General features: G+C 39.0%; 1 protein-coding gene across 2 annotated transcripts; it reads left to right on the top strand.

Moving 5' to 3' along the window:
- Positions 1-4,227: 4,227 nt before the first annotated feature.
- Positions 4,228-10,901, top strand: CMTR2 (cap methyltransferase 2). Of its 2 annotated transcripts, none has more exons than XM_005881153.2 (2): positions 4,228-4,367; positions 7,406-10,901. In XM_005881153.2, the coding sequence occupies exon 2, from the start codon at positions 7,425-7,427 to the stop codon at positions 9,723-9,725; it is 2,301 nt and encodes a 766-aa protein (XP_005881215.1). In that variant the 5' UTR covers positions 4,228-4,367; positions 7,406-7,424; the 3' UTR covers positions 9,726-10,901. The 2 variants fall into 2 exon arrangements, with proteins under 2 accessions (XP_005881215.1, XP_005881214.1); XM_005881152.2 differs by having other exon boundaries at positions 4,228-4,639.
- Positions 10,902-11,934: the final 1,033 nt, after the last annotated feature.

Raw genomic sequence — 11,934 nt, 5'->3', positions numbered from 1 at the left:
CTGGCCGGGCTATAACATTGGTCTGTGTGTGTGTGTGTGTGTGTGTGTGTGTGTGTGTGTGTTTTATAACATTGTTTTTTAACAGCTTAAAGTGCTGTGTGAGAATTTTAATCAAAATGCATTTTAAAGATCTGGTGAAGATTATCAGGAGGGAAACTGAAAGAATTATTATCAGGTTGATAACCTTTGTTGACTTCTGAAATTTCAACATTGGTGTTTTCTTAGTTTCCTGCATTTGAACAATGATGCATTCTACGTGGCAAGAAGAGAGTAAGTGGAACATTATGTGCCAAAGAATAGGAAAAAGCCTGGTGGTGATCACTAACTCAGGTAAGTGGATCGTGTGAGCCACAAGAACTTTCACGTGGCCTCCAGCAAGTTCAGTGCTGTTCACTTAAAGCCCTCTCAGAGGCTCTGTTTCCTTGTTAGTGGGAAATACTACATACACATTGTATGTATGTATGTATGTATGTTATGTTTAACGGGAGAGATTCCATTCTTGCCTTTTGTGATATGAATCTCTATTTCCCCCAATATTTTACTGTGAAAAATTTCAACAGAGAAAAGATGAATTACATAGCGAACAGCCATGTGTTCACCACCTAGATTCTACAGTTATGAACATTTTGCGGTTACTTTATCATTGATCCATCCCTCTATCCATCCATCAGTGCATTTTATGTATGATGCATTTCAAAGTAAGGTGCAGACATCAATATACTTGTCTTCTACACTTCATTGTGCACAGAGTTCAATATTTGTTTAAGGTTCTTTTTTTGAAGGTAAAATTTATTTTGAGTGAAATGCTCAAATGTTAATTATATCTTTTAATGAGTTTTGACATACACACATACCTCTAACCTAAATGCCCTGTCAAGATACTTAACATTTCCGTCACCCAAGAAAACTCCCTCTGGGTTTTTGGAACTACAATTTGCACATTGTCATCTCACAGAATCTGTCTGAAGATGTAAATTAGGGACTCAGCAAGTAGATTGGTGATAAATGACCACAGAAGCAGTTTAGTTTCTGTTTGCTTGACAGAGAAATATGATCAGAGCAGAGGCTGAGGAGCGAGCAGGTTGTTTTAATTTCTGTATGCTGCTTACATTCTCATTGTCATGCTAGTTGAGTATAAAGAACATTCAGGAACTGGAAAGAATAATTGTAGCTAGCTTCCACTCAGATACTATGTAAGTGAGCCCTAGCTAGTTTAGCTCAGTGGATGGAGCGTCAGCCTGCAGACTGAAGGGTCTCAGGTTCGATTCTGGTCAAGGGCACATGCCCAGGTTGCGGGCTCGATCCCCATTAGGGGGCGTGCAGGAGGCAGCCAATCAATGATTCTCTCTCATCATTAATGTTTCTATCTCTCTCTCCCTTCCTCCCTGAAATCAATAAAAATATATTTTAAAAAATATGTAAGTAAAAGTTGGTACAATGCATTCACATAGTGCATTTTTATCCAAATTGCAAATATATTAATGCAGGTTTTGGTTGTGTTCTTTCAACTCTTTAAAGTTTCAGATACTAATTCTATTCATTCAAAGAATTAAAAAGGCAACAAACCTGTGAATTTGGAAGATCTTGGAATATCTTTTTCTTCCAATTAGCTACCAATCAGTTGCTCCTCATACTCTACAACACTAATATCTTTTGTCTTTTTCATCTTAGCCAGTCTATTGTGTATCTCATTATGGGTTTAATTTACATTTCCCCAAAGACTAATAAAGTTGAACATCTTTTCATATTTTATCAGCCTTTTGGATCTCATTTTTTTGAAGTGTTTCCATTGGGAAAATTTATTTTCTTGTAGGAGTTTTTTCACTTGGAGGAGTTACTCTGGATACAAGTCTTTTGTCATACATATGTGGGAAAATTTATTTTCTTGTAGGAGTTTTTTCACTTGTAGGAGTTACTCTGGATACAAGTCTTTTGTCATACATTATTATAAACTAGAGGCCTAGTGCACAAAAATTTGTGCACTCAGGGGGGTCCCTCAGCCCAGCCTATGCTCTCTCACAGTCCGGGACTGCTCGGGGGATGTCTGACTGATGGCTTAGGCCTGCTCCCCAGGGGATTGGGCCTAAGCTGGCAGTCAGACATCCCTCTGGCAGCCCAGGAGCCCTTGAGGGATGTCTGACTAATGGAGGGAGCAGGCCCAAGCCGTTAGTTGGACATCCTTAACGCTGCTGTGGAGGAGGGAGAGGCTCTTGCCACCACCACTGCACTGGCCAGCCATGAGCCAGCTTCTGGCTTTGCAGCGCTCCCCCTGTGGGAGTGCACTGACGACCAGGGGCAGCTGTTGCATTGAGCATCTGCCCCTGGTGGTCAGTGCGTGTCATAGCGACTGGTTGTTCTGCTGTTAGGGTCAATTTCCATATTACCCTTTTATTATATAGGATATCTTCTCCCATTCTATAGGTTGCCTTTCACTCTCAATGATCAATAGATGTTCTTAATTTTAACATAGCTCAATTTATATATTTTTCTTTTATTATTAGTGCTATTTCTTCCCTGTTATAAACTTTTTGCCTACTTCTAGGTCACAAAGGTGTTTTATGCTAAAAGAGTTATTATTTGCCTTTTAAAGTATAGATTGACAATCTAAGGGAACTGTTTTTTTGTTTATGATGTGAGGTAAGAGTTCAAATAAAGTTTTTTTATATGGATTTCCAAATGACCTAGCACCATTTTTTGAAAAGACATTTTTTCCCTCTTCATAGATGCATGTCCTGGAAGACTTGTAAAATTATATTTTACATATTTAAAATTTACATAAGATGTTTCAACTCCTACACATGCCGGAAGCTGGTCCATCCTTGCTGCTTGACACAGTTACTGCAGGGTAGAAACATCTGCACAGCATATGTCTCAAGGGACCTGGCGTATATGGCATACTGTTCTTAATATGTTTGCTCACCTTCTTGGCGCTATGTGTTTTAACCAAGGTCACCTCTCTGAGAAAGGTTGTTTCCCCAGGTAGGGATTTTTCCCTGAAGTTAGGGAGGGAATAAAACCCCTTAACTAAATGCCAGGCGGGTAGTTAATCACTTTAACTACGAACAATCACCCTTAAGCTACATAATCTTTACTCCCTGGAATGGAGATAAGAAACGCCCTAACCTTTGGAATAGAAATTGACAGGATTAAAATCAACTGGTATAAATACAGATGTAGCAAGACAATAAAAGACAGAATTGGCTGGAGATCCTGGCTAGAGATCCTGGGTAGGCTGCTGATCAACTGAATGCTGTCTCCGTGTCATTCCTTCTTCGCCGACTCCGTCCACACCTTTGGGGAACCCTGGACCTGCTGGGGTTGGACCCCAACATACACACAGTTCTATAGTCTCCTATTTTTACACAATACTGTTGATGCATATAGGCTATTAATGACTGCATAGTATTCCATTATATGGATGTACATACCATTAGAATTTAATTAATTACCTTAAAGTAGACATTTAGAGTTTCCAATTTTTTATTGTTGATATTAAGGTGCTGAAATAAACATTTTGTTCAAAGTGAGTGCCAGTTGTTTACTAAAGATAAATTGCTAGATGTGAGAATTGCTGGATTAAAATGTAAGGCCATTTAAAAGTTTGCCTTCTGTAAGGTTTATATCAATTTTTACTCCCACCACAGTATTTAAACTTGTTTCTTCATATTCTCACCAACTGTGGTTATTATCGATTATTTAAAATCTTTGCTAAATTGGGTGAAAACATTGTTTTCATTTCCAATTCTTTTTAAAAAATATTTTGTATGTCTTTTTTAAACACTTTTATATGTTCTTATTGACTATTTGTTCTTATTGGCTATTCCTATTTTGGATGGCCTGTTCACATCTTTGCCCATTTTTCCTGAAGTTGTCTTTTTCTTATTGATTTATAAACATATGCATAAATAATCGACTATATGATGGTACAGCTTCATTTGAAGGATAAAGCATTTCAAAATAAAAGCAATAAAAAGTTTAACAAAATAATAACAGCATTATCTAGCAGTTTCCCCAGTTTGGCTTTTAATCTCATATTGTCTAAAAGACACCAGTATTAACTCAACCTGTACTAAACTAACTTCTGCAGAAAGCCTCCGGGGTCCGGGGCCAGGTGGGCGGAGCCAACGTGTCCCGACGGGTTTGCCCCGCCCTCTTTACCGAGGGGGCGGGACCAAAGTGCGCTCTGTTTGCGCGCGCAGCATTCGTTGCCATAGACGCTGTGGGGAAAGAGGCTGCAGCTTCCCGCCACTGTAGCCAGAGGAGAGGCAAAAACTAGCCAACCGGGGCCTCCGCACCGCGAGAATCGCCGGCGTGCGTAACGTTGACGTGTGACGTCATCTAGGCCCTGAGGCGCGTGCGCAGTGTGTGTACGTGAGTCGGGGGCCCTCGGGCCGCCGTCGGCGGGCGTTCGGTGGGGGCGTGGGCCTGGAGGTGGGTTTCCGCTCCAGGCGTCTGGAGGCGGGTCTGAGCCTTCTTTAGGGCCTCCTTCCCGGCCTCCCGGCGCCTCACCTCCTTCCCCCCGCGGTGGGGGTAGCCGTAGACCCGGAAGGAGCGGAAGTGGAGGATGGCCCCCTGGAGTGAGGAGAGCGTGTGAAGCGCCGCCTTTCTAGACTCAGGGCAGAGGTGGGCGTGAGCGAAGGTAATCCAGGCCAGGGTTCCACGCCCGGGCCGTCCTTGATATTCCACCGGGTGAGGCCGGGGCTGGGACCGTGGTTCCCCCAGGTCAGGGACAGGTCACCTAAATGGAGCTTGGGACTCACTCCACCAGCTGAAGGAAGAGCTAGGGTGCCCCTGGCCCAGAGTGAAGCGCTGGATCCGCAGTAGCGATTACTTTCACTATTGCTGGCCGGAGGAGTTGTTGGCAGAAACACTTCTAAAACTTCGTGTTAATTGGAGGGGTAACAACTGTTGATGAATTCATGTGGGTTTTGTCTTAGGTCCAAGAACTTGGCAGGTCTTCCTTTTGCGGCTTTGGGCAGGGAGTACACGACTTCCTACTGGAGTCTGCAAAAGAAGAATGGTAATACTGACCCTTCAGGCAGAATTATGATGCCACAAAGCTCTCCAGAGAGCGCTTGATGAGAGGGATAGAGGAACACTTACTTGTTCTTTATATTATTTAAACCACATGCTTTTTTGGTCATACATTGATGTGCTGGAGTGAAGGTGAAGTGCATTATTATGATTTATATTCAGGATCTAATCAGAGGAGTGCCTTTTGTGCTAAATGATATCCATTCTTTTTTTTTTTTTAAACATAACTTACCAGGATCTAATCAGAGGAGTGCCTTTTGTGCTAAATGAAATCCATTTTTTTTTTTTAAACATAACTTATTGAGTGCTTTAGTGTACTAAGCCCTGTTCTAAACTTGGGATGATAAATGAGTAAGCTCACTGCAGAAAGAACAGTGAAAGTAAATGCTAATAGATTACAGTCTTCTGGATATTACTGTATTTATTGTGGCGCTAGCTCACCTTTATTTTCCATTTTAATCATGAAGCATTGACTTTTTGTGGGATGGTGATTGTCTGATTGTCAATTTTTTCATATTTAACAAGTTTAGGTTCTTTTTGAAAATTTGTGTAGAATGCATTGGATATACTAAATAAATGCCAAACTCATGAACTAAATTATCTGTTAATTAACATTGTGCTAACAAGTACAGTTGACCCTTGACCCCCCAAAAAACTGAACTACTAATAATACTTGTTGAATGGAAGCCTTACTATAACATAAGCAGTTAACACTTATTTTGTATATTTTATGTATTATATATTGTATTTCTACAATAAAGTAAGCTAGAGAAGAAATATTAAGAAAATCATAAAAGAAAATATATTTATAGTATTGATAGAAAACCCCCCCACATATAAACGGACTTGTGCAGTTCCAACCCAGTGTTTAAGGGCCAGCTGTACCAGGTAATACTCAGTGCTCTATCTGCTGAAATTTAGAACTCCAGCACTATGTCATTAAGCCATGCTTTTTTCTCTTATGTCCCTTTCCCTCTCAGGTGGACAGATGTTTTTGGTTTCTCAGGCAGTGTTAGAACACAGAATGTAGGGTGACTATTTGTGATTTGTATTCAGTAAAGATATTCTTCACTTTAAAGTTTTTCTATCGAAGCGTTTTAATTTTAATGGCAAGAAAAAATCATGTTTTATAGTGTGAGCATGGAACTGTCTGACCAGATGAGGCAGGAATTTATAGTTTAGAAACATGCTAGGGTGAACTATAGGTCAGTATCAACATTGAGTAGAAGGAGGCTAACCAGTCAAGTGTACATACCGTAAACAGTATAGTGATGAGTGTTAGTTGGTGACTTGTAAAGGTGACTTGATACCACTAAAGTGCGTGTCTCAGCAAGAGAGTGAGATCTGGGCAGAGAACATATTTGGCAATTCTGCTTGGTTGATAAGTGGGTGGTAGCAAAAAGGCCTGGTATCAGGATCAGTATTGGATTCAGGTGCAGAATCCTCTCCTGGAAGAAAGTGAGATTTGGAGGAAGCTAAAACAAAAAAAGCTAAAAGTCAGTTGTTTGAACTTGATCAAATGATCAAATGTCATGTTTGGAGATGAATCTTAGTCTAAGTGTGTTTGGGGCTCTGTGAGTGATATCTCGGCCATGAGTAGAGGAGGACTTCAGAGGGGAGCTAGAGGGATTACTATGGGAATAAGAGCTGCCATTTACTGATGAATCTTCTGTGGAATTTGCTTTGTATATGCTAGCATATTTTATTCTCCTCTAAAAAAATGATACCTTGTCTGGCCGGTGTGGTTGAGCTTCAACCCATGAACCAAGAGAGCTCGCTGGTTCGATTCCTGTCCAGGGCATATGCTCCGGTTGTGGGCTTGCAGTAGATCTTTGTATATGCTAGCATATTTTATTCTCCTCTAAAAACATGATACCTTGTCCGGCCGGTGTGGTTGAGCTTCAACCATGAACCAAGAGAGCTCGCTGGTTCGATTCCCGTCCAGGGCATATGCTTGGGTTGCGGGCTTGCAGTAGAGGGCTTGCAGGAGGCAGCCAATTGATGATGATGTTGTCTCATTGATGTTTCTGTGTCTCTGTCTCTTTCCCTCTCTCTCTAAAAATCAATAAAAAATATTTAAAAAGTGATACCTCAATTTTTAAAATAAGAAACTGAGGCTCAAAGATGTAAAATAATTTGCCCAAGGCCACTTATTAAGCTATAAATGGCAGAGCTGGAATTCGAGCCCAGGTCTGTGGATATCAAAGCCTTTACTTTCTTTATTCCAAAGTGCCTCCTTATATAATTGAGTGTGATGACATTAGCCTTTCCATTTTATGCGATTTGTCATGAGTGTGATCCGATTTGCTGTGGATGAGATTTCACTCACTTATAATTTTGATTCACTTAATTATGTGTTTTCTTTTTCTAGATTTTAATTTAATTTGAAAATGAGTGAGTGCAGAAAGCCAACCCTGGGTTCAAGTCCTGAGACATTCAGCCCAGATGTTGTTGCTGATATTTTTGAACTCTTTGCTAAGAACTTTTCTTATGGGAAGCCACTTAATAAAGAGTGGCAGTTACCAGATTCCAGTGAGATTTTCACCTGTGACCACACGGAATTTAATGTGTTCCTTGATTTGAAGAACTCCCTAAATGAAGTAAAAAACCTACTGAGTGATAAGAAACTGGATGAGTGGCATGAACACACTGCTTCCACTAATAAAGCTGGAAAAATAATTTCCTATGTGAGAAAATCTGTGAACGCTGAACTTTGTACTCAAGCATGGTGTAAGTTTCATGAAATTTTGTGCAGCTTTCCAGTTATTCCACAGGAAGCTTTTCAGAATGGAAAACTGAATTCTCTACACCTTTGTGAAGCTCCTGGAGCTTTTATAGCTAGTCTCAATCACTACTTAAAATCCCATCGATTCCCTTGTGAATGGAGTTGGGTAGCCAATACTCTGAATCCATACCATGAAGCAAATGACAATCTTACGATGATTATGGATGACCGACTTATTGCAAATACCTTGCGTTGGTGGTACTTTGGTCCAGATAACACTGGTGATATCATGACCTTGAAATATCTGACTGGACTTCAGAATTTCATAAGCAACATGGCCCCTGTTCACTTGATCACTGCAGATGGGAGTTTCGATTGCCAAGGAAACCCAGGTGAACAAGAAGCTTTAGTCTCTTCTTTGCAGTACTGTGAAGCAGTCACTGCTCTGACGACTCTTGGAAATGGTGGCTCTTTTGTTCTGAAGATGTTTACTTTGTTTGAACATTGTTCCATAAACCTGATGTACCTGCTCAACTGTTCCTTTGAGCAAGTCCATGTTTTCAAACCTGCTACAAGCAAGGCAGGAAACTCAGAAGTCTATGTGGTATGCCTCCACTATAAGGGGAGAGAGGTAATCCAGCCTCTCTTATCTAAGATGGTGCTGAACTTTGGAACTGAAATGACCAGGAAATCTCTCTTTCCCCATCATGTGATTCCTGCGTCTTTTCTTAAAAGGCATGAAGAATGTTGTGTGTTCTTTCATAAATACCAGCTAGAGACTATTTCTGAGAACATCCGTCTCTTTGAGAGCATGGGAAAGGAGGAACAAGCAAGACTGAATAATTTAAGGGACTGTGCTGTTCAATATTTCATGCAAAAGTTTCAATTAAAGCCTCTTTCCAGAAATAATTGGCTGGTAAAAAAATCTAATATTGGTTGTAGTACAAATACAAAATGGTTTGGGCAGAGGAACAGATATTTTAAAACCTATAATGAAAGGAAAATGCTAGAAACTCTTTCATGGAAAGATAAGGTGGCCAAAGGATACTTTAATAGTTGGGCCGAAGAACATGTTGCATATCATCCTGGGCAAAGTTCTCTTTTAGAAGGGACAGCTTCCAATCTCGAGTGTCATTCATGGCATATTTTAGAGGGAAAGAAACTGCCAAAAGTGAAGTGTTCTCCTTTTTGTGACGGTGACATTTTAAAGACTCTTAATGAAGCAATTGAAAAGTCATTAGGAGGAGCCTTGAATTTGGATTCCAAGTTCTGGCCAAAACAGCAGTATTGTTGCTCTTGCCATGTTTTTTCTGAAGAACTAATCTTTTCTGAGTTGTTTAGCCTTGTCAAGTGCCTTCAGGATGGGCAGGTTGTACAACCCAGCAACCAAACAAAGTGCTTGCTTGTGGGTTTTCCAATTCTCCCTGATACCAAAATGCACATACCATTGGAAGTTCAACTCTTTGAATCGGCTGAGCTCATGACTTATACCTGTTCATTGCTTCATGACGGAGACCCAATGTACCAGCGGTTATTTTTGGACTGCCTTCTACATTCATTACAGCAACTTAATACAGGGGATGTCATGATTTTGCCAGTACTTTCCTGTTTTACAAGGTTTATGGCTGGCTTGATCTTTGTACTCCACAGCTGTTTTAGATTCATCACATTTTCTTGTCCCACATCCTCTGAGCCTCTGAAGATCTGTGCAGTCCTGTTATGTGTTGGTTACCAGGACCTTCCAAACCCAGTTTTCCAGTATCTGCAGAATATGAATGAATTGTTGAGTGCTTTGCTTACGTCTGATGCACCCGAGCAAGTTTTACAGTTTGTGCCAATGGAAGTTCTCCTTCAGGGGGCACTGCTTGATTTTTTGTGGGATTTGAATGCTGCCATTGCTAAAAGGCATTTGCATTTGATTATTCAAGGAGAGAGAGAAGAAATCATCAGCAGCCTTCAGTTATGAAATTGAACTTGTCTTTCTGAGATTTAACTTTATGGCTTCCTACAGTTTCCATTGTCATTGCATCCCTTTGCTATTAATTTACAACCTTTCATTTTGGGAAAGGCCAACTTTTGCATCATTTAAAGGCTCATTATTTCTGGAAAACCATCAGCTAGTACCCATCTCTAGGATATCCACAGGCATAGAGTTTTTGTTGTGGAATCTGAGTGTTGATATTCAACTTCAAACATGAGATGTGTGTATGTGCTTGAGGTGGACACACCCATAGTTGTTTAGTTGGTCTTATTTATCTGCTTAAGTTGTACCTGTGTGCCTTCATTCCGATTTTTTTCCAACTAAATTCCTCTCAATGGCTAATGCTGTTAATGAATTGATAGAGGTTTTAATGAAAGGAGGTGAATCACTGCTGAGCCTCACTGATTTCCTTTAACATTGACCATGTCAGTTACAGATTTGGGGAACTCATCTTGCCAGATTTCTTAATATGTGTTATACAACGCCATTGACCCAATGAAGCTACTGTGCTGTTTTATGAATATTTTACTAGCCACAACCACTCAACTAGCAAGGATATCAAGACAGCTTCAAACCAAAGATCATGTTTATAACTGAAAAATTATTGTGTCTAACAATTCCCGTATCATGGAAAGCCTCAATTGACAATGGTGTTATAAATTTTAACTTCCAGGAAATAGTCCGTGAACTAAAAGATGTTTTAAAATTGCAAAATAATGTTTATGATCTCATATTGGGAACACATGGATGTGATCAATACAGTAAATAATGGAAAAAATTTAACACTTTCATAATGATGATTCAGCATTTAACATTAGTGTTTACAGTTTCTTTTTTCAGTATGAAAGTAGCACTTTATCAAAAGTTTAATCATGAGAGGTTATTTTATCAGTTATGTTTGATTTCTTTTGAATTACATGTATTTGACAGTGTAACCAGGCTTCTCTGATAAACTAATTGAATATCCATTACTTTGAAATTCCACAAAATGGAGAGTATTTGTATTCTTACGTGTGCATTTTAGACATTTTGTTAGTTATATTAAAAATAGATGTATTATCTGATGTATTTGGTTGATAAATATTAATCTGAATTTTTTTCATGTTCTTTGCTATTTTGAGTTCCATCATGTATTCATGAATAAAGTCATTAGCAGAGAGATATTTGTGTTCGTCTTTTTTATAGAGAATCATGGGAGAAGTTAAAAATATAACTTGGAAACAGATTTTTTTTTAAGGAAGGTTTGAATGAGAGTTAATGTTCCTTCATTTCCTCTGATTTGTATTCATTAAAATTTAGTCCTTAATATTGTAATATTTATGGAAGCTCTACTTTGGGAAAGAAATTGAATACTTAAGAGGGAGGGGAGGGGATAGATTTAGTTCTTGTCAGGGAGGGTGTGGATGCCAGGAGGTAGATTTCTGGAAGAAATATGATTTCCTACTGGACTTTATGGTAGCAGTTCCAGTTGTATATATAATGACAGAAAATTGGTTACCAAGGGAGAGTTAAAACCTCTCTTGGAAAACCATTTTGTACTTCGAAATCTTTATGCCTTGGTTGGTTTGGGCCAATGTAATGACACAGTTTATTCTTACTTATTTTAGCTATTTGATTAGAATGAAGTTGAAACCCTATATCCAGGTTCTGGTATTAAAACTTTCTTTTAAGCTTCTCAAACAAGTATTGAATACTTAGGTTTTTAGCACTAACCTATACTGGAATATATATTATATTGGTGTATGCTAGAATGTATTTTGGTTTTCAACCCGGCTTTTGGAATCAGTTGCTGTTCATCTGATTTATTAGATTCAAACGTTAAAGGTGAGATATGACTTGAGGAAGATTCAAATTGAACTGGATGTAGGTGACAGGTACCAATGATTTATAGGAATTTCTCTTTGAGAAAAAGGAGAAAACACATGCTTTCCAAAAAATGAATGAGATAGTAGAGGACAAGTATGCGATGGTTTGTATAGTTTATCAAGATAGTTATTACTCTTTAAAAAATTTTTTCGTAGATCTTGAGATTTTTAATTGTGATGCTTTTTGGAAAGAATTTATAGCAGACGGAACATGTAAACTTCATAAATGTGTTTCTTAAAAAAGTTAGATGAGAAAGAGATCTTACAAATTTAGTTTCTTTAATTCTAATCTTTGTTCCTTCTAGAAGAAAATCAGTTTTATATTTTAG

Source organism: Myotis brandtii, unplaced genomic scaffold, assembly GCF_000412655.1.
Source record: "Myotis brandtii unplaced genomic scaffold, ASM41265v1 scaffold670, whole genome shotgun sequence".
Taxonomy (NCBI): Eukaryota; Metazoa; Chordata; class Mammalia; order Chiroptera; family Vespertilionidae; genus Myotis; species Myotis brandtii.
The sequence above is the reverse complement of the archived record's forward strand: the minus strand, read 5'-3'. Positions and strand labels throughout refer to the sequence as shown.